The sequence below is a fragment of the Asterias rubens genome, chromosome 8, assembly GCF_902459465.1.
Source record: "Asterias rubens chromosome 8, eAstRub1.3, whole genome shotgun sequence".
NCBI lineage: Eukaryota > Metazoa > Echinodermata > Asteroidea > Forcipulatida > Asteriidae > Asterias > Asterias rubens.
In genome coordinates, this window is record NC_047069.1 from 16,427,536 (window position 1) to 16,454,138 (window position 26,603).

Sequence of the window (26,603 nt, forward strand, 5' to 3'; positions counted from 1 at the left end):
AATCAGATTACTGGCCAAGACTCCACTCAATTGTTATGCTAGTATATAAACAACAGCTAATTACCAGTCACAAGCATTGTATATGGCATGACATTTTGGCCAGTAACATATGCAAAATAAGCTAGCTATTTTCGTGCTTAAGCGAATTTTTTGCTTAATCAGCTCTATGAAATTGGCCCCTGGTTTTTACAGTAGTTTTCTTTTACGATATTGACATGTGAAGGTATAACTCCAATTTCACAACCCTTCAAAGTCCAACAGCGTGATGGATTTGAGAACTGTTCTAGTCATAACTAGTTCACTGACGATGTCTCACATGGGGTTAAGTTTATACCACAATAGTCAGAGTACAACAGTTTGGTTGTTTAATTATTCTGAATGGTGATGGACTGGGGACTGCACCAGTAAACTGATTATGCTTTACATGGGATCAGGCATACCACCGTAATCTGAGTCCAACAGTTTGGGTGTTGAGTTACTGAATGGTGTTGGACTGAGGACTCAAGTAAACTGATTATGCTTTACATGGGATCAGGTATACCACCATAATCAGAGTCCAACAGTTTGGGTGTTGAGTTGCTGTATGGTGTTAGACTGAGGACTGCCTTAGTAAACTGATTATGCTTTACATGGGAATCAGGTATACCACCATAATCAGAGTCCAACAGTTTGGGTGTTGAGTTGCTGTATGGTGTTAGACTGAGGACTGCCTTAGTAAACTGATTATGCTTTACATGGAATCAGGAATATCACAATATTATCAGAGTCCTTCAATGTGGGTGTTAAATAGTAATGAATAGTAATGGACTGGGGAATGTTCCAGTAAACTGATTATGCTTTACATGGGATCAGGCATGCCACCATAGTCCAAAAGTTTTGGTGTTCAGTTGCCATTATATTATGCTGGGTTTATTTTATGTGAGGGGAGGACAAATGCTAGCAACTTAAGTCTAAAAACAGCTTTAACTCAAATAAGAGCCACTGTCAGCACTCACTGACAAAAATTATATTCTTAAATATTTTGTCCACACCGCCAGCTCATACGCGATGATATCAATATCCTAAGCTGGACAATGCCACACATCAGTGATTCGGAGGAGGGGAGGGGGATGCTGGGAAGAAAACTCAAGCATCATTTGTTTTAAAGTCGGTATCCCTTCATTTGCAATGGTAGAGGTTTACCAAATGATATGTCAACACAGAAAGAATAATCCGCAATTGGAATAGACAATCTGAGATATTTTTTTTTTTAGCCATAACAGTAACGTTTCTCAGATTCAAATGTTGGGGGATAAAAACTTATGTATTTTTCCATAACCACATTACTTTGAAATGAATCTCAAAATGCCTTATACTATCGAAAGTCATTGTACTTCTAACTAGGTAAGTTTGTATTGCCATTAATTTTAAAGACAGTGGACACTATTGGTAATTGTCAAAGACCAGTCTTCTCACTTGCTGTATCTCAACATATGCATACAATAACAAACCTGTGAACATTTGAGTTTGATTGGTCATCTGAGAGGATGAGTTGCGAGATAACTATGCAAGAACAAAACACCCTTGTCACACGAAGTTGTGTGCTTTAAGACGCTTGATTTCGAGACCTCAAATTCTAAACTTGAGGTCTCGAAATCGAAAACGTGGAAACTTACTTCTTTCTCAAGAACTATGTCACTTCAGAGGGAGCCGTTTCTCACAATGTTTTATACTGTCAACCTCTCCCCATTACTCGTTATCAAGTGAGATTTTATGGTAATAATTATTTTGAGTAATTACCAATATAATTAAACGTACACATTCCTTTTAACGCACACTTAATGAGACAATTTGGATAATGGTTGCGCCATTAACACTTTCCTCTGATTTATTGCAATATTAAGCTTTGGTTAATTTCGATATTCCAAGTTTCCTCTATATTTGCCAGCTGAATTATGTGTATTGTTTGTAAACATTAACATATATTCATACAAACTTGAAAAGTTGTTTCAGACATTAAAGTGTAGTCAACTAAAACAAGTAACATTTAGTCTTTGAAGACTGTTTTTCTGCAGTTAATAATTGAGATTATGAACAGCTATTGGGTTATTAATCAGCCCGATCTGAAACGTTCAATCAATCAATCCGCAGCACACTGAAATTCCTTTCCTTTTATCTGAAAACTATTCATCGTTTTTTTTCGTGCGTGACTCCTCTTTTTGAATATTTAATTAGTCCAAAGTGCTTCTGACTGGACTAGCTACGATCCGGTCTCGTTTGTAACTTTTTGGGGAAGAATATTAAATGGTCTATCCATTGAGGACTGTTACCGCCATTCATAACGGGAAAATTTTCCGAGGTTTTGGGACTTGTTTTCTTTCTTTTTGAAGTCGTCTTTTACGAGTTGCACCGATTTTTTTCATATATAACGACAATTTAATTTACAAGTACATTATTTTGGTTGAGACTTTCCACAAAAGGCCGAAACTGACAGAATTCCAGAAGCCCTTTTGACGTATTAAATATTCACACAGAGGTCACGCATGGAATACCACGCTTTAGGCTTATTAACGCATGGGGTGCGATTGATTGTTATAGCCGAAAAGTTACAACTTCCAGGTTTCGATTTTGGTAATTGTCTTCTCACTCGGTGTATCCCAACGTATGCATAAAATAACAAACCTGTGAAAAATTGGGCTAAAGTGCTCATCGATTTTGCAAGAGAATAATGAAAGAAAAACACCCTTGTTGCACTACTATGTGTGCATTCAGATGCACAGTAAAAGGCTTCAGCTGAAGTATTTTATTATTTCAATGAGAAATGATCTCTTTCTCAAAAACTACCTTGTTTCAGAGGGAGCCGTTTCTCAAAATGTTTCATACTATTGCTCGTTATGTTGAGTACCAATAAATAAGTGTGTTCAATATGCACACACAAGAAAGACTTTGGCCCATACAATAAAAAACAACAACAACAACAACACTCAAATATAAAAAAAGTAAAATATTTAATTAAGAAAACAAACTAAACTTGAAATTACTTTCATATTTAATAATTACATTCATAAAAAACAGCAATTTAATACAAGTGTAAAATATTTAATAGAGCAAACAAACTGATCTTGAAATTACCTCTAATTGAATAAGATTACATTCATAAATGTAAAATACAATTAAAAATAGTATCAAAAATATATTGTTATAGGTTTTAAATATAGTCATTAGGCCTACGTTTTGAGCCAGGATTCTTTACAAAAGAACATAGAAAAACACAGTCCACAAAAGTCTTGAGTTTATACATTATTTAGAGGAATACACTTTGTCCAGTAAGCAGTTTCTATAGAGGTACATCAGCAGCAATAATTTATTAAAATCTTAAAAAAAAAAAAAAAGTTGTTTGCGTTGGTGACCGATATCATGTGCGTATAAAAAAATTGTCGTTTTTCTACGAGATATACAGCATAATGTTTGATATTTTACAAACATGACAGTCATGCAGTTTTAATGCAGTTTGCCACAAACAAGGCTCAATGACCGCTCTTTGAACATGTATAAAGGGAAAGGGATACAGTAAGAAAACAATTGAGACAAAAGTAATTCAGGGGAGTTAACTCCCCTGAACTATTTTAACTCGAGTTGAAGGTAGGAATTGATATCCTTCTTAAAACAGCCTAGATTGTAGGATGGAGGAAACATGCACCAGGCAAGGAGTTCCAAAGAGATGCAGTACTTGGAATACAACTGTTGGAATAGCTTCTTGTTCTACGAGTTACAACTCAGCAATGCAAGAGTGTTTGATGTGAACAAGCAGAGTAGCCTGGTACTATGACCAAGAATATTATACCAAATTTATAATGATGAATACCCCCCCCCCCAAAAAAAAAAAACAATAATAATAAACCACAAGGGAAACTGACTGGGTACATTATAATATATAAATATAATTGGCAAAACAAAATCATTGACAGTCACAGTTCCTAACCCTTACCAAGATTAGTATACCAATATTAACTCTAAATGTATACCTTTGAATAACAAAGAAAAAAAGAAAAACAACCAACAAACCAAAACCTAAAACATACTGTTTCCAAAAATAATACTATATTTGGCAAACAAACCATTGACAGTCACACTTCGTATCCCTTACCAAGATGATTATTCCCATAGTAGCTCAAAATTTGTACTGTTTAAAAAAAAAAAAAACACTTTAAATTGACGTTTCGTGGTATACAAATCCGTCTTGTATATTTGGGAAGGTATAAGCGTAGGACGGTGGCGGCTGGTGAGGTGTGAAGGAACTTGGTGAGAAGTTACCTGGTACCTGGTGCACGACTCCTGATTGATTACTTTCACCTAGGGGTGGGTAACCAGCTAACTTACGATGCCTATTTGCAGCGGGTCCCCATTCGGGACTTGGTCGAGCTGAAAACTTCACACGCTGTTGAGAGTAAACAGATTAATTAACATTATTGTAAAAAAAAAAAATACCAAAATCATGAGTCGGTTAGTGTCAGTACTTTAATTGAAAATAACTGATTTCGAAAATACAAAATTACTGCTCTTGAAAATAGACATTACTCTGCGTCTGAAAATAACCCTTTTGAAAAATGGTTAAAACTGCTGCTTTTGAAAAAAAAGAAAACAAAAAAAGAAATTTTGAAAATATGATAACTGCTTTCGAAAATAACCCTTTTGAAAATAACCAAAACTGTTTTTGAAAATAAAATTAACTGCTTTTGGAAAGATAAAAAAAATAGCTGCTTTTGAAAAAAGAAATCTTATTTCGAAATAAAAAATAACTGCTTTGAAAATGAAAACATTTTCTTCTGAAATTACACCTTTTGAAAATGAACAAAACTGTTTTTGAAAATAAAATAGAAATTTCACCAATGGGCTTGTCACAAATTCAAATTATTCTACTAACGTGAATAGACCAGAAACAACACCTTTTAGGACTTCAAGACCTCTAATTATAACACTAGAGTTTGTGTTAAGGGCTTTGATGTCCACAGATTTACATTAAACTTACACCGTTTGAAGATAATGATAGTAGAAAGCGTACCTTAAAATATTAGTTGCTGAGGTGTTGTAGTTTTTGAGAAATGAGTAAAACAATGTCATGAAAATACCTTTTTACATGTTAAAATAAATTTCGTCTGATGATCACCGAGACGAAAATTATTTCCATGACTTTATTTTACTCATTTCTCAAAAACTACAGCACCTCATCTGCAAGTAATATTTGCAGGGAAGCTTTCTACTATCATTGTCTTCAAACTGTGTAAGTTTAGTGTAAATCTTTGAAAATTGTGTTTTTTGGCCTACAAAAAGTACCTTTAATGAACTTCAAAACTTACCTCCCATAAAGTATCCCCTTCCGCTTTGGTGATGACGAAAAAGACAGCGTAGGCTGGTACCGCTAGAACTGCGAATAGAACCATCAACCAACCAAGTGCTTCACCTAAACCAGTGTATGTATACTCATTATACTCTAGCTTGGTGTAAGTTATGCAAAAGAAGATGAAGATGAACTGCGGAAAAAGAAGAATCAGAAATATTTCTTAACTTGTTAGATGCTTTCTAAAGACGTATGTTCATACACATCAGACAAGAAACGTCTAATATAAGCATCCTTGTTTCTTCCTGTTTAGTGCCCCAAGAAAAGTGACAGAACATTGAGTTCATAGACAGTTTGCTGTTTTGTTTACCAGTTACCAAGTTGCATATATAATTGTGATAAAAAATACGCATGGTCATATCATTTTCTTGGCTCGATATCTCGGGTTGATGCGGAGAGAGAAATACCATGATTCAAAACTTTACAAAGTCTTAAAGGTAGGTTCATAGATTGGTAAATATTCAAGAAAGTAATGGATATATACACTTTCTTGGCGAGAATCACTGCAGCTATTTTCGGTATCATTCTTGATGACAGAGGCTAAGCCGGAGCCAGAGTAGTAGCGTATGTTTGGAAAAGGTTAAAACTTATGGAGATTGTTTTCCCAACTCTTGTTTTTACAACCTGTGTACTTTGCCTATTAATCAGCAATACGTAGATAAAACCAATCTACGATCATATAATACCTCTAGATATGTACTCACATTAAATCGCATAGTAAAATATTTGAACATGGACATGAACTCAATCAATGGGGTGTGGTTCGAATATGATGGGATGTCACCACTATAAGTTACGGATCTGACTTAGGACCTGTAGCTGTAGCCAATATGAATACTGACCAAAACAAAAATCAAAATTGCGGATGTAGACGTAGTATGGAGTTGGTGTCATGGAAGTCTATTTTGGACCAGTCTCAAAACTCACCAGCAGTACAAGAGGAGAGAGGAAGGAAAGACAAATCTTCCAATAGATCCCCATTCCAGACGGGACCATCACTTCCATGTCATCAATGAACCTGTTTATACCTGAGGTATCAAATAACAATCAAAACAATCAACAAAGAAATCAAAACAATAACTGTATTTGGACAAGATATTTTCATGGAGGACATATTTTCACTCTATAACATCGTATATCGATATTATGCTTCAACAGTAGCCTGGAATGAAGACATTGGGCACATATACCTTACTAGAGTTTGAATCAAGGGTTAGTATGAATTCGAGACGAGTCGGTTGTTTTGACTTGCAGGGTACATGAAGGTGCTTTTTCTCGGACTTAAAGTTTTGCAATTAATATTTTCTGCGAAGAGAATCCTTTGACAAAAATAACACTTACAGACCAAGATGAATCTTATCTGAGAATGACATTCAGTTTTTGTTTAGGTCTAAAGTCTGTCTCCGCCCGGACCCTAAAGTCTCTCCAGAGGGAAGGTCTTGGCCTAATATCACAGAGCTATATACTTCAGCAAAAAAATATTGCTTGCTACCTTTATGATAAGCAGAAATGAGCGGGATACCAGTCGTCACAATTTGCACGTATGACATGGTATTTTGGCTGGTAACCTTATTATGGTAAGCATGTTTATTGCGCTGCTTTTTTTGCACTGCTTATCAAATAATGTTAAAAATGACATGATATTTCTATGTAGCTATGATGATATATATTTGAGATGCTAACCATAAACGTAGGAGATTGCTATGCACTCTGTCAGTGCGACAAGTAGAAGGGAGAACCCCGCAGAGTAATTATCCATCAACGTCAAGATGTAGATACCACCCTGAGTGGAGAAGTATAGTCAAAGTATTATTTTCATCAACACATAATGAAACAAAATAGTCATCATAACGTAGGCCTACATTAATAAATCAACTTATTAAAAACTTGTCTTCATTAACTTGTAACAGTTAATCTGTATAAAAATAAAAACATCTTAATATTAACTTAAAAGCAATATAAGAATATACAATAAATAACAATAAAATACATTTAAATATGAGTCTCATAAGAAAACACCCATACAAAGCCTGAACGCCTCACAATAAAAACTGTTAAACTTGAGACAATATTACTTGAAGTGTACAGAAAGCAACCAGGTGGAAGTATATCAAGCTAATGAATAAAGTAACGAGTAGGCTTACTTAAAGGGGTAAGACAAAACAACTACAAAGCATTGCGAACAAAGCATTGAAAAGGAACACACAATTGTAAAAATTGCAATAATGCAAACTGCAACAAAGCAGAACAATTCATAATAAAAATAATTGCTCAAATACCTGCAAATCAAACAAAATAGAGAAATAATACAACTGTATAGAATACTTGGAAAAAATATATCAATGGTGTCAAATAATAAAACCAAGAGTTCAATTACAGAAATCACCGTTCAAAGAAAACATGACTGGCGCTATACAACACCAATGTTTAAATAATACAGCAACTTATAAACACACTTGTAATAATTAACGACGATACTAACATATAGGCATATTATAGGATAGCCATTTCACATATGACATTATTTTCTACGGGCCTCCATTTGTAAACTAACACCTCCACTACCACACATGGAAAAGGGAATATAAATCACTGTTCGTAAAAAAAAACACACATAGTGGGATAGTTATACGAAACAACATCTAACAAATAGAAAACAGCTGTTCCCGTTGCCAGTGTGATAATCACAATATTAAAGAAGCTGTAACTCAAATGCGTGGAATTGTAGAATGACAATATTGAACTATTGACAAATGGGATACACTTGGTTTGGTACAGTCAGTCCTTGTTATAAAGGCACTGCTATAAAGAAGTTCAGTGTACAATTGACAGTCCCGCATCTCATTTCTGCTCTGTGTTTTGTTTTGTTTTGCTGTCCTCTTATAACAACATTGTATGTTATACAGAGGCAATTCCATGTGATCTTGTTATAAAGAGAGTGGACTGTATACAGAAAAATATAGTCACAGGATCTCGTGATATTATTATGGAAACTACAATAAAAGTGGATGAACTATATTAATAGTTGTATAACAATCAACTCAGGGAGTGCTACTAAAGTGACAAGATATACATTATGGACTCGTTGCTGGTGAACGCAAAATAAGAGCACAATATTCAGAATAGTCGTTCTACACTTAAAAGGATATTATTGGAAATAATATCTCCTACTCACATTTGTAGTCATGGGTAGACCCAGAAGAAAGAACGAGAAACACACGAGGAAAGTCACCAACGCTTTGCGTTTACGGATGTTCTTAAAATACTCGAAGTCGCTCAGTTCATCAATTAGTGCCGTGATAAGGGTTTCCATGGTGACGAACTAAATTGATATAAGAAATTTACTTAGTTATTTCGAAAGTTTTTTTTCGTGTGATTTTTTTTTGAAAGGAAGCACATCAAAAACCAAGGAACAAATAAAATACGTCCTCGCCGATGTTATTAAAACAGTCAACACCTATATCATGTTTGAAGTCTCCAATAGTTTTGCAAAAAGTAGAAGTCAAATGAGCCTGTCTAAGGTTGGACTCCTCCGTCCGAGGTTGGACTCATCCGTTGGATAGTGCAGTGCAACGGGAATGGCGTCCTACCAGACACAACAATTGCAGTACTTTGCTGGTTATGAAGAAAGTAACAATCCGCGTGGTTTTGAAGTTGCCTGAACCACTCTACAATAAGGTCTATTCCAAAACCCACTCTTCTGCTGATTGACCGTTTGGCACCAGTCAAAAACCATCCCTCCAAACTTGCTCTTTTTTAATTGTACAATATTGCTAAAACATTACTCTTAGATCAAAGTGTAATTTTACAACCATTGCACACTGAGCAAACCTTGAGACTGCGACTGTGTGCAAGTAACGTGCAGCCAACATTTTGTTTCACATTGACAGTCTCAGTCTCGCTGTTGTTTAATCAAGTGTTTATGATGATGTATTGTATGGAAATAGGTATTATGGCCTGACGGTTCGACTCTGTGAAGTCTTTCTCAAAGGTTTAACAAAAGCCTTTGAGAACGAGCTAGACTTGACTATAAAGTCCCAATCCCGCAAGAGTCCTTTTATTTGTCAGTTCTGACGTCAGAAACTCCCCTGTGCCGCGCGGCGTCCCATTCTCGGGACCACAGTTGCCATACATTTTTAACGGCGTATATGCTTATTGACCTCTCGCACGAGAACCGGACTGGAATCAAGTCTAATAAAGACCCCGCTAAAGGGTTGAAATGTCACGTCATTAACTACTGTTTTGCATTGATACCATAGGTCCTTTAATAGTTGATCGAGTGATTAAATTGGTTGCTTTGAATTGAAGGAGAGAAAATCACGCTCTTATAACCAGAAAAGCTCATGTTTTGAACATGCGAGACTTCACGTAGTCCTCAGAAAACAATATACAATTGTTGCACGCTGTGACGGGGTCCATGGCGTTTTGTACACCCGAGGGGGAAAATGGAACCCGAGGCGAAGCCGAGGGTGCCATTTTCCCTCGAGGGTGTACAAAACCCATGGACCCCAGTCACAGTGTGCAACAATTGTTTTGTTATACCTTTGTATAATTGTTATTCCTCTTCTCGAAGTTCTGTTGTCATCGTCAAATATTATTACGGCGGACTATTCATTGTTTAATAAGCAGACGAACGAGAAACAACTTCCCCGAACCCGCGGTTGTTTCGTACACAGCGCGAAATCGACCAACGCTGGGAACGATCAAGGTAAAGTACACCGGTGTACATCACTTTTCATGTTACCCGGCCCGTCGAGCCATGTAACATGCGTTTTTGTTGCGCGTCACATGATTGGTTCTCGACCAATCAAACTTCACAATTTGCACAGAGGTATAACAATGAGAATTGTTTACCTCACTGTCAAGGCCAAGAGTGAACAGCATGAAGAAGAACAAGATGGACCATAAAGGAGCGACGGGCATCCGAGCTAAGGCCTCCGGGTAAGCAACGAAAGCAAGCCCTGGACCTGTAAATCGATTAATACAAAATAAGAAACAGCCATCAGAATATTAACCCATTGTGAGCTTATTGAGGTCAAATGTTAGCAAAATATTTGTAATTATTTTTCGTTTCCCAGAAAACCCCCCAGCTCTAAAACACAAATAGCATCGTGTAATTTGGAATCAACTATTGAGTCAAACTGACTCAGGTGACATGTCGTACGTCTTATGCGACTGACATGCCACAACGTGCCACAATGTTTTTGTTGTACATTTAATTACATATTTTTTCATATTTCTTAATGATGTAAACATAAAATTCAATTCAGCCTTCTTTTAAAGGATGTGAAGCTTATTTGTGAAAAGAAAACCAATCAATTATACTATTAATAATACATAAGGCTGATGTTTAACCTGCTCCAGACATTCATGGTCCCATAGTTTGAGGTACCTAATTAATAGTTGCATGATAGTTATCTTTCTTAGCCAGAAATCAGTAATCAAAATTTCAGCTTTTAATTTAGCTCTATACCAGCATCTGTGAAGCACCACCCTTGTATTTAATCAAATCTTAATCTGCCCATTAATTGACTCTCAGCCAGACTCCCTGTATTTTACTGAAATACAATTACCAAAATTTGACCACCATCACTAAATCAAATTGTTTGCATAAATTTATCAAACCTGTATCAGCAACCCTTTCGATGGACAGTCCTGAATCGTAAGCCATGAAACCAATAACAGAGAAGATGACGAATCCGGCAAACACACTGGTGCAACAGTTGGTGAATGCAATGATCATACCATCCCTGAAAATAGTTATGAAAACAGTTGGAACACTTTTAGAATGAAAGGGTAAAGATTTTTTTGGCTTGAGGTTTACATTGTCTTGCTCCTAAAAGACGGCTATATATAGTGCTCGACTTCACAAAGATAACTTTTGCTGGAATCAAACTTAATTGCCAGCAAAGTGTGATGTCACAAAACATAATAATGGCGCTCTCTAAATGTAAACGAGAGATAAACACCACTCTTTACATTTCGAGTTGTCCCTCATATGTCTCTTTAAAACGGTGGTAGTTATTTCACTCTTTTAGAGCGGTTTCACTCCCAGAACAGAGTGAGAAATCACGCAAAAATGTGCAAACTTCAATCTGAAAGAGTGGAAGACCACTCGAAAAGGAGTTGTCCCTCACATTGGCTCCTCAAAGACTGCTTTTTCACTCTGTCGCATTTAGAGACTGATGTTTAAGATTTATCAAAAAAGTTCTTTGGGAAACCGATCCCAGATCACCTGGTATCTAAAAACAAAACAATACATTTTTGAAACCTGACATGGAGTGACTCGTTTGCGGGGACACCATGTAAAGCATGCCTCTTTTCACCACCGGCTCTTACCACGGCAAATTATGTGACAACCAGTAGTTAACAACTCAAGAACAACTGTAAACCGCCATTTTTTTCTCAGTACCTTACAAGGACCTTCTTATAACCACCACAAGGCAACTTGTACAACTATATACAGGGTGTATCTTAAAACTTCACTTGCTAACTATTATTTTGCAAGAACACAAGTCCATAATACACATATCCTACCTTTTGAAGTTGTTATTGAATTTATTATAGCTGGCCAGGGTATGAAGACCACCCCAAGCTGAACCGAGAGAGTAAAAGATCTGCACAGCAGCATCTTTCCAGACCTAAAGCAAAGAAAACAGAGACTCCGAGAGTGAGATACTGCCCAACAGGAAGTGGACATTATTTGCACTGGACACTATTGTTAATTACTCAAAATATTATTGTTAGCATACAAACTAACTTGGTAACGAGCCATGGAGAGATGTTGGGGTTAGGGTTATAAAATTGTGAGAAACAGCTCCCTCTGAAGTAACGTTAGTAATTGGAAAAGAAGTAATTTATTTAAAAACAAAATATTTGAAATTAATAAAAGACCTCAGGTGAGGTCTCGATCTCAAGCCATCTGAAAGCACACAACTTGTGCGATAAGTGTGTTATTCCCTTGCAACTTCGACGACCAATATTGAGTCAAAATTGTCACGTTTTTTTTATTTGACAACAAATTTGACTGAGTCTTTGATTATTTGAATAAGAAACTACCCTTTTCTAAAAAATTACATTAATTCAAAGGGAGCCGTTTATCACAATGTATTATATCTACTGTTAACAGCTCTCCGTTGCTTGTTACAAAGTAATTTTGTTTTGCTAATGTTTTTTTTTAGTAATAACCCATGCCTTTAAATAAAATAGTTTGACGATGACAACATGTTGTTTACATCAAAGTGCTTACCTTTGCGTCAAGGAGTCTGCTGAACTCGGGTCTGATGTAAAAGAGGACCCCTTGTGCTGATCCTGGAAGTGTAGCCCCTCGTATAAGTAAGATGAAGAGGACAACATACGGAAAAGTAGCCGTGAAATATACCACCTGAGAGGAGAAGAAATGAAAGTAAATGTTCCAATAAATTCAGATGTTCATTTAAAGCCATTGGACACTTTCGGAACAGAAACAAAATTTACAAATAACTTACAGGGTTTACAAAAGGTAATGGTGAAAGACTTCTCTTGAAATATTATTCCATGAAATGCTTTACTTTTTGAGAAAACATTAAAACAATTATCAACTCTCGATATCGAGAATTACGGACTTATTTTAAACACACGAAACGTGCGGAAACAAGGGTGGATTTCCCCGTTATTTTCTCCCGACTCCGACGACCGTTTGAGCCTAAATTTTCACAGTTTTTTTAATTTTATGTAGCAGTTGTGCTACACGAAGTGTGGGACTTTGGACAACACTGTTTACCGAAAGTGTCCAGTGGCTTTAAGGTGATTACAACCCGTCCAAGTTGGCGAGTCTTTGCAGATGCCTTCGTAAACTCAACTAAGTTCTCACAGCCCGTGTCGGAACCAATCGTTTTCAAAGTAGCCGAACTCCTTATTTCGTTAATGTTTACCTATTATTGTGGATGGTTTATACTCTTTCTCGTGTTTCGTTCTGTATTTCATGTTTTTACAGTTGTTGATTTGTATTTTTATTGATTCAGCAATTATAAGGCGCATTATGAATCAAAGATCCATCAATTAAAAACTAAAAGGCAAACAAAAACAAAAAAAATAAAAAATAAAAAACACAAGACCAATCTAAAATAATAAGCTTTAATACTATTAAACCGAGAAATAACCGACATAAAAAACGATTCAACAATGCAAACAAAAGTAGATACAAATTTTAAACATTAGAAACAAAAGACCCAGATATAATGTATAGAGCTTAAACTCATAAAATGGAGGGACTAAAAATTCAAGAAATTAATCCATCAAAATACATTGAACCATGAGCAAGTCAGCAAATGTGTTTCGTGAATAAAAAGATTCAACAATGCACACAAAACTACATACAAATTTGAAACATTAGAAACAACAGACCCAGATATTATCATTAATAGAGTTAATCTTGACACAAGAATTTGAAGGTCCCAATTTTCAAATCCTACATCTATAGAGACCAACCTTTCCAGAAGACTGGACACCACGCACGATGCAAAGGAAGACAACAGTCCACGCAAAGAGGAGACACAGAGCAAGCTGCCAGCGTATGGGACCCAAGTCTTCCAGACCAGACGATCGACCAAGTACATGCCGACTGAACATTCCACAATAAATTAAGAAGTTGTAATAATTAGTAAATGAGCTCACAGATCTTAATGAAAGTTTTAAGTCAGTCCTTCCAGAAGGTAATTTAACCACTGGCGGCTTTCATAAAAAAACAAAAAACGGGAATCTAAATATTTCCCCCAATCTCCTTAAATGGTCAGGCCAACACACTGACTTTCTTGGGATTTTGTCACACGAGGAAACTTTGACAATCAACTTGGAGGCAACCAACTGCATGCTACATGACCACTTCGGTAGCGCATGAGTAATTTTCAAACAATGTCTTACGGTCCCAATGTATAATAGGCCTATGTGAACATTTAAATGTGAATGCCCTTTTCTTATTGGAGATTGCCTGAAACTGGTTGCATGTAAACTGCCCTGTGTGATATAAACCTATAAAGGTTTAAGTTCCATGTGGAAAAATAGAAAAAGAAAATGTACTGGATGTTGCGCGAATTATGGACTATATTTGAGAGGCCGACTACATTACAATTTGGCGCCAAATTGGTTCCCCTATGTACGAAACGATCTGACTTTAATCTGCAGATAAAAATGATGTTGTTTAGCACATCAGAGGACCTACTCTAACAGCAAAATGTGTTTTATGAGTTTCTTTATTGGAGGAATTTGTGACTTACTCCCAGTACTCCAGTGACGGTCTGGTCGACGTGTTGAGATATTCTGTCAAAAAGGTCGAGTTAGTCCCATTTGCTTTTCTGACCACGCAGTTTACAGTGTTCCAAGCTTGACTGCAGTCACTCCACGGCAACTCGGACGTGAATGAAGCAAAGAAGTAGAACACCGTGTAGGTGATGACGACATTGTAGTAGATAGCAACCAAACCGGACAGTATACACATGGCATATCCCAAGCCTGTCAAAACAATGAGAGAGAAGGGGAAAAAACGGGATCAACGGCCTATTATAATAGCCTAGACCTGCTATGAAACTCAGCGGGATCAGGTCCTGGTGACGAGTCATCACAATTTGAGCCTTCGATCTACATCCAACATTCATCTACAACTTTCCAATGGTCCACGCACGAATACCCGCTATGGTCATAGGGCATTATCAATAGCAGGAACTTGCTGGAACAAGCTCCCTCTTCACATCCCTGACTCATCCTCAATCAGATCATTCAAGTTTCACTTAAAGGCAGTATGGACACTATTGGTAATTACTCAAAATAATTATTAGCATAAAACCTTGCTTGGTGACGAGTAATGGGGAGAGGTTGATGGTATAAACCATTGTGAGAAACGGCTCCCTCTGAAGTGCCATAGTTTTCGAGAAAGAAGTAATTTTCCACGAATTTGATTTCAAGACCTCAGATTTAGAACTTGAGGTCTCGAAATCAACCATCTAAACGCACACAACTTCGTGTGACAAGGGTGTTTTGTTCTCGCAAGTTCGATAACCGATTAAGCTCAAATTTTCACAGGTTCGTTTTATTATGCATATGTTGAAATACGCCAACTGTGAAGGCTAGTCTTTGACAATTACCAATAGTGTCCACTGCCTTTAAAAACACATCTCGACAACACTAAAGCGCTTTGAAACGCCTGTGGAAAGTGCTATACACACGTACAAATGTTATTAGCATCAGTATTCTGCCTGTTTCCAGCTAAGGTGGTTCTTGAGGAAGAATATGCTTTTCACTTGCCTCTTTCCTCCTCGGAGTTGTTTGATACGTGTGAAGCCAGAGTGTTAATCATTTGTTATAATGGAGGAGAACCATGGAGGTGCAACCGGGCAAGTCTTTAAAAAGACAAAGTACACGGTTGATACAATCATCGTAACAAATTGATAGGTTTTAATCTGAAAGCTCAGCGTGTTCATTGTTTTCATACTTTTCTAGTTTTTGTTGCTGTGTGTTTTTGATGTTCTTAAGGACACTGGACACTATTGGTAATTGTCAAAGACTAGTCTTCACAGTTGATGCATATATGCATCAAATAATCAACTTGTGAAAATTTGAGTTCAATCGGTCGTCGAAGACGTGAGGTATTAATGAAAGAAAAAAAAACCCACCCTTGTCGCACCATGGTAACACGAAGTTGAGTCCTTTCAGATGCTCGATTTCGAGACCTCAAGTTCTAAATCTGAGGTTTTGAAATCAAATTCGTGGAAAATTACTTCTTTCTCGAAAACTACGTCACTTCAGAGGGAGCTGTTTCTTACAATGTTTTATAGCATCAACCTCTCTCCATTGCCCGTTACCAAGAAAGGTTTATATGCTAATAATTATTTTGAGTAATTACCAATAGTGTCCACTGCCTTTAAAGCCTGAACGATTACACAAATAAATAAATAAATAAATAAATAAAACAACTTTCCACATACCTTTAAAGAGTGGCGACATGGACCAGACAGAAACGCAGCCTCGACTAGCAAACTGTCCAAACCCCATCTCGATCACGAATATTGGCAGACCAGCAATAAGCAACATGATGACGTATGGAATCAGGAAAGCACCTGGAGAGAGAGAGACGGAAAAGGTTAAACCAATAATTGGGAAAGAAAATATATGCTAATATGGATTCGTGGAACAACAGCTCAACATTTAAGATTGGTGTAGACTTCATAACGAAGTGGTTTATGGCACCAGTCTTCCAACATATCTACAACTTTTGCAAAGTCTATTGTTCGGGAATGCTTTTTTTCAAATTTTAAAGGCAAAGTAGTTAATCGTTTTTAATCCAACAGGAATGAAGATCTATAATAAAATTAACTGTGAGAATTTAATTTCGAAAGGTTGAGGTGTTTTTGAGACATCGCCGAAGTTCTGGAGCAGTTATGTCCACGCAAGGTGAATAATTCGTAATTGGAATACACAATCTGGGAAACGTTTCCGCAGATTTAAATATTTGTAAATTCCTTCTCAAAAACCACATTCCTGTTAATGGGATTTTTTTATTTTTTTTATTTTTATGTTATACATTATCAACAGCTGCAGTGCTTGTAACAAACAAAATATTGTGGCAATTCATCGTTGGAGTAATTACCAGAGGTATACCGAAGAATCAAAATTTCGAAGAAAGCAAAAGTTACTCGGACATTCGTGTGAATATACTTTTGACATCTTTTGAAGGCTGTTTTACCAATAATAAATTTTGATTTCTTTGAAAGGCTCTAATGAGTAACACATAGATTTGTTCCGAAAGGACTAAACTAAACAAAAAACAACAACAACAACAACAACAACAACAACATCACATTAAGTGAACATTCAATCCTTTTCACAATGATTCTTTTTCGAAAAACAATAACTAGTAATTCTCACCTCCTCCATTGCTGTAGCAGAGATAAGGGAAACGCCACACGTTCCCCAGCCCAACTGCGTACCCAATTGATGATAACATGAAGTCCATCTTATTACCCCAGTTGCCTCTTGGTTCTCCTTCTTCAACATCTTCATCATAGACTGCTTCGGCTAACTCCTGATTGGAGCTTGTAGTTGATGATGACTTCATCAGTCCTCTTGGTAACTTGGGAAACTTTACCTTGTGGCCGTTGATCTGTTATTGAAATAATTAGCAAGTATACATCGAAATAGAGTTTTCCACTGCATTGGGGATTATTGATCAATAGACTGTGCAAGTCTTTAATGGCACGTCTGCTCATTTAAAGGTATTGCATGGCAGTTCCACATTCGTAGCGATCAAACGGTTATTAAATGAAAAATACCTATATATTAAACAAAATCAACAAATGAACGTTTTACTTCGAAAATAAATTTCTCATTTTGCTTAACCCTACTTTCAAGACCACTCTGGATCAATAAGCCTCATTTACGAGGAACTCCAAAATATGCAAAAGCAGTTGTAGGAAAAGCAGATGTAGGAAACCCTCAACAATTGAAATTGAACAATGGCCTTATATAGTTCTGAACAGTACGCTTTTGCTCATGTAATTGAGTCTGTACTTACACGAAAGAAGAAGAAGAAGAAGAAGAAGGAGAGAAGAAGACGAGCAGATACTAGTGGTCAATACATCTAGTCTGTTGGTCTTTGGTTCGATGCTTACCCGAAGTGAGTATCAAATTATTCCAGGAAAACGTGGGTGTACGTGAAAAACCTCTTCCTGATATGAACTGGATGTTATAATATGTTTTACCAGCATGTATTTCGGTTCAGATTACTTCAACGTAACTGAAGTGAGGCCGGCAGCACTATTGTTCATCCCCTTTGTTTATTTCATAAGAACCAGTAGGCTCTAACCACTAGGCTATATTTTTCACTCTGAAAAGTACGGTCTATTGTTTCATCGGTGTAAGGGTAAAATCAAATTATAAAGTCTTTATCCTCGATGCGTGAAGCAATTCAACCAATAGATTGTATTCTCTTTGCGTTGTGATCGTGATCGTGTTCGCTATCGCTGCAGTGTGACTCCGCCTTCAGCGGGGAGGTCCTTCCCGGTCACACAGGCCTCGATAACGAGAACGAAAACCAGAACGATAAAAAAATGCACGCCCTCGATTGGTGGAATAAGCGTGGGCGTATTCTGCGTGGAGCATTTCAACCAATCGAGGGCGTGCACTTTTGTCGTTCTCGGTTTGACCTGCAGCCGATTTCACGAAACGCTGGGATTAATCCTTTCTGGAATTAGGACGAGTAGCCAGTCCCAACTTAGGATGGGTTCGTGTCCAACGCCTTTGGATACGGAACTTTACCTCATCCTAAGTCCTAAGATTAATCCTAAGTTAGGAAGAATTTGGTGAAATCGACGGCACTGGCTGTTACGCAGGGACCACGACGAAGCATAGCAGTGGAGGTACATTCTTTACGAGGTAAAACTGAAATCGCTTTGTCGTTATTACTTTTTCATCATCTGTATGTTTTACTATTGTTATGCGCATCTGGACATATTTTGTTATCAAACTTGCACATAAAACACTATTATGAATTGTTATCAAGACTTCTTTGTTAAAAAAAAATAAAAATAAGAATATGGATGGAGAAACCTTTTAATTAATATGGAGTTTCAAGACTGTGCTTACCGTAAATGGCTTTTTAGTGTAGCCATTTCCTTTAACGTCACCGTTTGATTTGACGTCACCGTTTTCCGCCATACTGCTGCTTTAAGGTCTGGTTAAAAGGAATTAATTATAATGTAAATTAATACACGAAATGTTGAAAGACGTGTCTAACCATGCATGAAGGATTTCAAAACACGGAGGTATGCGACATTGACTGAGTTTTTGTATTCAACACAATACGATACGCGAATGGTTGGTCACTTCGTACCCAGGTAAATTCGTACCCAAATCACTTTGCACACAGGTCACTTAGTACCCAAGTCAGTAGTCACTTCGTACCCAAGACACTTTATACCCAAGTCACTTTATACCCAAGTCACTTTATACCCAAGTCACTTTGCACACAAGTCACTTTATACCCAAGTCACTATATACCCAAGTCACTTCGTACCCTTTCACTTTGCACACAGGTCACTTCGTACCCAAAACACTTTGCACACAGGTCACTTCGTACCCAAGTCACTTCGCACCCAAGTCACTTCGCACACAAGTCACTTCGTAACGAAGTCACTTCGTACCCAGTTCCCGTCGTACACAGATCACTTCGTACCAAGTCAATTCGTCCCAAGTCAACTCACATCAAATGCACCTGTACCAAAGTCACTTCGTGCCCAAGTCACTTCGTACCCAAGTCACTTCGTACCCAAGTCACTTCGTACCCAAGTCACTTCGTACCCAAGTCACTTCGTACCCAAGTCACTTCGTACCCAAGTCACTTCGTACCCAAGTCACTTCGTACCCAAGTCACTTCGCACCCAAGTCACTTCGCACCCAAGTCACTTCGTACCCAGCTCCCGTCGTACACAAATCACTTCGTACCAAGTCAATTCGTCCCAAGTAAACTCACATCCAATGCACCTGTACAAAAGTCACTTCGTGCCCAAGTCATTTCGTACTCAAGTCACTTCGTACCCAAGTCACTTCGTACCCAAGTCACTTCATACCCAATTCACTTCGTACCCAAGTCACTTCATACCCAAGTCACTTCGTTCCCAAGTCACTTCGTACCCAAGTCACTTCGTACCCAAGTCACTTCGTACCCAAGTCACTTCGTACCCAAGTCACTTCGTACCCAAGTTACTTCGTACCCAAGTCACTTCGTACCCAAGTCACTTCATACCCGAGTCACTTCGTACCCAAGTTACTTCGTATCCAAGTCACTTCTTAAATAAGAATAACAAATTGAAACAAAATTGAGTAAGTCATTAACCACAAGGGAACTTAGTGGTTAACGTTTGGTTCATTTTTTTAGAGGGCGAACTAAGACAAATAATTGACGACCCGAACGGGATTTGAACCTGTAATAACTATTGGGGGACCGCCATGGCCAATAAGGGCTAGTCACTTCGGTTTTAGTTAAGTTCAGATCATTTGTTTCCACTGAGTTCACAGACACAACAAAAGGGTGTATCAATCTAAAGTTAAACAAATTGATTTTTTGTTTTTATTAACCTCCTCTTACTGTGACAGTTTATGATATTTACTCTTGTATTATTTGTTTACTCTTTTTAGCTGTTCCGATCCAGTCGGAACAGCTATTGTTTTCGTCGAGATTTTTATTATTTTTATTATTTTTATTATTATTATTATTATTATTATTATTATTATTATTATTATTATTATTATTATTATTATTATTATTATTATTATTATTATTATTATTATTATTATTATTATTATTATTATTATTATTATTATTATTATTATCATTATCATTATTATTATTATCATTATCATTATCATTATCATTATCATTATCATTATCATTATCATTATCATTATCATTATTATTATTATTATTATTATTATTATTATTATTATTATTATTATTATTATTATTATTATTATTATTATTATTATTATTATTATTATTATTATTATTATTATTATTATTATTATTATTATTATTATTATTATTATTATTATTATTATTCTTTGTTTCTCCCTAAATCCCATAGTGTTTGTACACGTTTTTGCGGCAGCCTAATCTCCTAAACCATAATACGAAAGAGTGAGCTTATTATACCAAATTGAAGCTTAGAACATAAGCTTAATTCTGATCGTAAAAAATGTTAAAATGGTTAATTAATAAGCCTTAATTAAGCTTGTGAATATTTAATTAGCAAACCAAGTTAACACCATATCTCAAAAAGTAGACCGCCGATCCTGAAACTTTTTTCAGCTATACACTAGTCAGGTCCTGTTAATGTGATTTCCGACATAAAATTCTGGACGACGTCACCTTGACGTCATGTAATGCACGTTTTGTGTCTGTGCACAAACACAATGGCTCTTGAAGTGTAAACAAACCCAGCTTTCCAAAACATAATTTATTCGATTAAAATTAAATTACATGTTGTACACTTCCCAAAATTGCTTTGGATTAGGATATATTTTATTGATGGTCATTTTAAAAGCATCAGAACTTATAGAAACAGTGTAATTATTTTAAAAAACCTGTATTTCCGGGGATGTTTTTTCAAAGATCATGGGTACGGCGTAAAACTTGATTTGAATAGTCAAAATTGTAAAACTGTTAACTTGACCAAGTCCTTATACCAATTTCGACCGGTGTTATTGCGTTTTTTTTGTTCAATATACATAGATTTCTTACGGTAACCGACTAGCACAAGTCTAGACTTGTTCCCAAAATTTGACAAGCCTGAGCATGGTGCGTCGTGGACCGGGTTTGTTTCAGCCGACGAGCGTGGACGACGAAAATAGACCGCCCGGGATTTGGATTTATTTACGGGTAAAGTCACCTTGTTCGCGCCGGGGACCATTTGCCTAAACTAATTCCAGTATTTCGCGTTACGTTCGGAAATTAGACCATGACAAAGAAAAACTCTTTGACAGGAATACAAAAGCAGAGATTTTATTATGCTGACGTTTCTCTGGTGGTTGAGTGGCTCAGTTTTATAGAGCTGCTTATAATAAACAGGCAAAACATTTTGCTTTACAAAATTGCAGAAATTGAGCAGAATACCTGGATTCACAACTTGAACATTAGGCATGGTTAAGCTGCTTTTTGTGTTTAAAAAGCTATTATGTAGTTTGGTCCTGGGCCAATGGCATTTAAAGGAAAGAATCGCTGCGCTTACGTAATCAGGGAACTGTGCTTACGCTAAGCGTATTTTACAGCTTAGCAGGGAATGTGTTCTCACGTCACAATTCGCATCAAAAAATTTGCTACAGTTGACTAATTGTGCTCAACTCCTGCGAAACTTTCACTGCGAAAACAGTGACTTAAAAATTTGATTTGCATTCGCAGGAAAAACCGTGCTTTACTTGTGACAAAAGTAGGCAGGGGCGACTAGTGTGCTTTAGTGTTAAAGTCGCGACTACAAATTATTATTTGAGTCGCGACTACTGTTTTTCTCTACTCCGTTATAATCGTGTCCACACATCGACTACAAAATTTGTCCCGACTACCTGTTTGGTGAACCAGTTGTGTTGCTTACTACTATTCGCAACATAATTAATATTGCCCTTGCGGCATAGCGGCACAAATCTTGAGAATCTGTACTTTATCTCGACAAGTGTCATAGTTAGGTTTGAAGTGCGACTAGTCGAGTAGTAAAATTCACTAGTCACCCATTCGCAACATAATTAATATTGCCTTTGCGGCACATAGCGGCACAAATCTTGAGAATCTGTATTAATTTTATCTCGACAAGTGTCGTAGTTAGTTTTGAGGTTCGACTAGTCGAGTCATGATGGGAACTTGCTTAATGAAAAAGATTCAGTGCTCTGCAGAAGCATTGAATTCTGCGCTTACGTCAAGCGAAATAGACTGCTTATAGCAGGGATTTCTTTTGTTTGTGTGCTTCCAAGTTCGCACATTATTTTCCAAGCTTGCACATCACAGTAAAGCGGGAAATGGTGATCGTCAGCGCAGACTTTGGTGGTCATGAGAACCATGTAATTTTGCCCTGTAAGTAGGTTTGGTAAGGCCTACACTTCAAACATGTAAAGTCAAAAAAGATTGTTAGTACATGAGGGGAAATCTTGTGAAACTGGTCCAATTTGACTCTGCTTCACTGCGGAAGCAAAGAATTGACACATCAGAAGCGCGGATATTATTGCTTACTTAAAGCATATTTCACAGCTTAGCAGGGATATTTTTGCTTGTGCGCGGGGAAACTTATCACATGTAATCTTTGCTTTGAACTAATGGTACAGATATTTCAGCGCCTGCACAGTAAGCGGAGAATGGTGGTATAATAAATGGGCAGAGTTTGGTTGAAGCAGACAGAGCCATAAAACTGGGCCGTGTTCTATAGGGGAAATTATAGCTTGACATTTTGTGACAGTTTTGGTCTCTGCGACGTACACATACAAATACAGAGTCAGATACAGACGTTACGGTGCAGAAATCGTGCAATTGAAATGTCTCATAAGAGCGCCCCCTATCGGCAGGAGTAGGAAAATAAAGGAGTATCCTACAAATTAATTATGTGTTTTTAAACACGTAAAATAATATCAAATGGAAGCTTTAGGATGTTTAGCTTAATTCCTATCATAAAACATATTAAAATTATTTATTAATTAACCACCAGTGACCCTCATATGCATATTAATTAGGAAATCTTTGCAGCATCGTATCTCAAGAACTTCACGGCCGACTTTTCAACTGTTTGTTTTTAAAGACTCCTTGGGGGTTGGAGATTAATTTGAAAAAACTGTGACCTCAAGTTGACCTCTACTTCCGCGTCAACTGGAAGTGTCACCATATCTCAAGAACTATACAGCAGATTTTAAAAATATTTTCAGTTATAAACTCCTTAGGCATAAAATATTAACTTTAAAAAAACGTGACCTCAAGTTGACCCCTACTTCCTGGTCAACCGGAAGTGGGACCATATCTCAAGAACTATACAACAGATTCAAGATTAGTTTGAAACAACTTTGACCCCATGTTGACCTTTACTTCCGGGTCAACCGGAAGTGAACCCATATCTAAAAAAGTACAAAGCCAATGTTCAAACTTCAGTTGTAGACTCTTAGGCAATAAAAGCTTTGGAAAAGTGTGACCCCAAGTTGACCTCTACTTCTGGGTCAACCGGAAGTGGGACTATATATCAAGATCTACACAACCGATTTTATAGACTCCTTGGCATTGCAGATTAATCTTCGGTAGTTGTGGGCCCATGTTGACCTTTACTTACGGGTCAACCGGGAAGTAAAACCTTATAACAAGAGCTACACAACTTTTTTGAATCCTTTTTTCAGTTATATATTCCTTGGGCAATGAAGCACATAATCCAAGCAAAACAACAAGGAACAGCTTCGTGTTTGTTCACAAACACTTAATGTCTAGTTTTTTGTTGGAATTGCTTTTAATTTTCCGTAACATCCTCAAATATTTACGTAATTTTTATATCGTCACTTCATCATGTGATTTTATGTTTACTTTTAACGTGTTAGTTTGTTCGCAGGGCCCAAATGGAAACCAGTTTTATTTTAACTGATTTGGCTCACCCTCGGTAAATGAAGGAAATACATAAATTGAACCTGTAGAGGAACCCATGAGAAACCCAACTGTTGCAGAGACTTAATTCAGAGGTCACAGGTTCGAAACCCGTTTTTTGTCTTCGCTCAGTACGACAATTAAATTTCAAAAAGTTCACTTTGGAAAGTTAAGTTCTTGCCTGTAGCTATAGGGAATGTAAAGTCAATATTTACATACATTTTCTAGACGCGAATGCAGCAATCTATCTACTAAAAACAGTACTAGATTGTGGGAAAATACAGCTTCATGTATTACAATATATAATACAAATTTTCAACCATCGCATCGCCTGAAAACAGTCCCCAAAACGGCATCAAATGATTTCTCAACCCCAGTTTAGTCTTGTTTTTTTATTTTCAATGATTTGTTTCAAACAAATTTCATTGACACTAACCATAAACATAACACTCTTCGTTTTTCATTGAATCATTGACCAGTTTCCAGTACGGGTAAAAAATCGAGAAACCACAAAGCTGTACAAGTTTATTTAGAAATATGAAATACATACCAGCAAATAATTACAAATACTGTATCATCATGAAAAAAACTTACGGTTGAATTTGAATAACAACACTCAATGGAGAACAGCTGATGTAGAACCCTTCCACACTAGTACAGTGGCGTGCCGATCCACCCCACCAACCGAAATCAAAAAGTATATCTCCGGACCAATACTTGATACTTGGATACTTGATATAGAGTAATCCCTTTACAGCTGGTAAGAGCTAAACTGGGATGATGTGCTGTGCAAGACGCTGTGACCAGTGGGTATACTACGGAGGAATTTCCTCCATGAGTATAATTATTATACAAACTGAACATCAGTTTTATGATAAGATTTAACTGTGTCCAATGCGGGTTATAAAACACGAGGAAGGGGAATAGAACGTTCACGTCTGGGTTGCAGTCGGCTTCGCGTTCATCCAGGCGTGGATGAATTCAACCCAGTTCATATTATAGCGAAGGCTTTAGAATCAACTACTGCACAACATGTACTGCCAGCCAGCCACAGTCCTGACATGTCGACCCAACAAAAGACCTGTATACATTTTGTGGACAGATATTACCATTTCAATAGCACTTCCAATCCTCCACTCCATAGAAAACTGCAATCGGGTGAACAGAGCTGTTGGGTGAATCATGGGTCAAGGCAGTATCAATAGGGTTGGAGTCGAGAACCCTCACAGGACTGAGTCCCGGGGAGATAGAGTCCGAAAGTCCCTTTCGACCGAGAGGGAGGGGAACCATCAACTATTTCGAGACCATAAAATCGGCGAGGCCTGGACAATGTTATACTCGAGGGAGAGATTAAGAGTTCTAACACTGCAATGCTGTCGACTTCAAAATAATGGACATTTACTGTCTAGACAAGTTCGACAACTATATTTGCAGTACATGAGCAAAACATTCCAACCATAGAATAAATATAGGAATAAATTTTAAATAGATAGTAAACTGGCGGGTACAACCCTGTGTAAATTTCGATTGTGTGAGTGCTTTGATCTGAAAGAAGCCGGTACTTGTGGTCTCGACGTTTCGCACGGTATACTCTGCTCGTCTTCATGAGAAGTTTCTTCCCATTTATCTACACCAGGCAAAGCTTCAAACAATACTTATAGAATACATCATTTTAACCATATCTCATCCAGCAGATACATAATTTGGTTTTCATTACCCCCCAACCCCGGCTTTGCCGTTTTGTTATACCCCAAGTACGGCGGGTTTACTCGGAAGCTACCAGCACATCCCTGCCGTGTTGACACGGCAGGACACGGCAGCGATATCTGCTGGTAGCTTCGACGACTGATGTTCGTATTGTTTTGAACTGTCTATCTCTGCAGGACCATCACACCCGTTTTGAGACAGCCTTATACATTCAAGTTACGTAACAATTGCTTTATTATTTTATAAACAGACGCAACAACATTATACTTCATACACTGCTTCAGTTCACGAGTAATTTATTCATCATCCACAAAATTAGTTTTCGATTGAATACCATGCCCGAGGGACCCAATGAATGTCCCCGTTATTTCTACCTCCATTTTTTAACACACCATT

At 37.1% G+C, this 26,603-nt stretch overlaps 1 protein-coding gene across 1 annotated transcript; it reads right to left on the minus strand.

Moving 5' to 3' along the window:
• Positions 1 to 2,963: 2,963 nt before the first annotated feature.
• LOC117293466 (sodium- and chloride-dependent glycine transporter 1-like) lies at positions 2,964 to 25,516 on the minus strand. Its single transcript, XM_033775813.1, has 15 exons — positions 25,095 to 25,516; positions 18,992 to 19,079; positions 17,276 to 17,510; positions 16,336 to 16,467; positions 14,632 to 14,866; positions 13,847 to 13,979; positions 12,627 to 12,761; positions 11,915 to 12,018; positions 11,003 to 11,127; positions 10,232 to 10,344; positions 8,553 to 8,699; positions 7,061 to 7,160; positions 6,305 to 6,405; positions 5,337 to 5,510; positions 2,964 to 4,417 (listed from the first exon to the last, which is right to left on the minus strand). The coding sequence occupies exons 2-15, from the start codon at positions 19,061 to 19,063 to the stop codon at positions 4,187 to 4,189; spliced, it is 2,037 nt and encodes a 678-aa protein (XP_033631704.1). The 5' UTR covers positions 19,064 to 19,079; positions 25,095 to 25,516; the 3' UTR covers positions 2,964 to 4,186.
• Between the last annotated feature and the right edge of the window lie 1,087 nt (positions 25,517 to 26,603).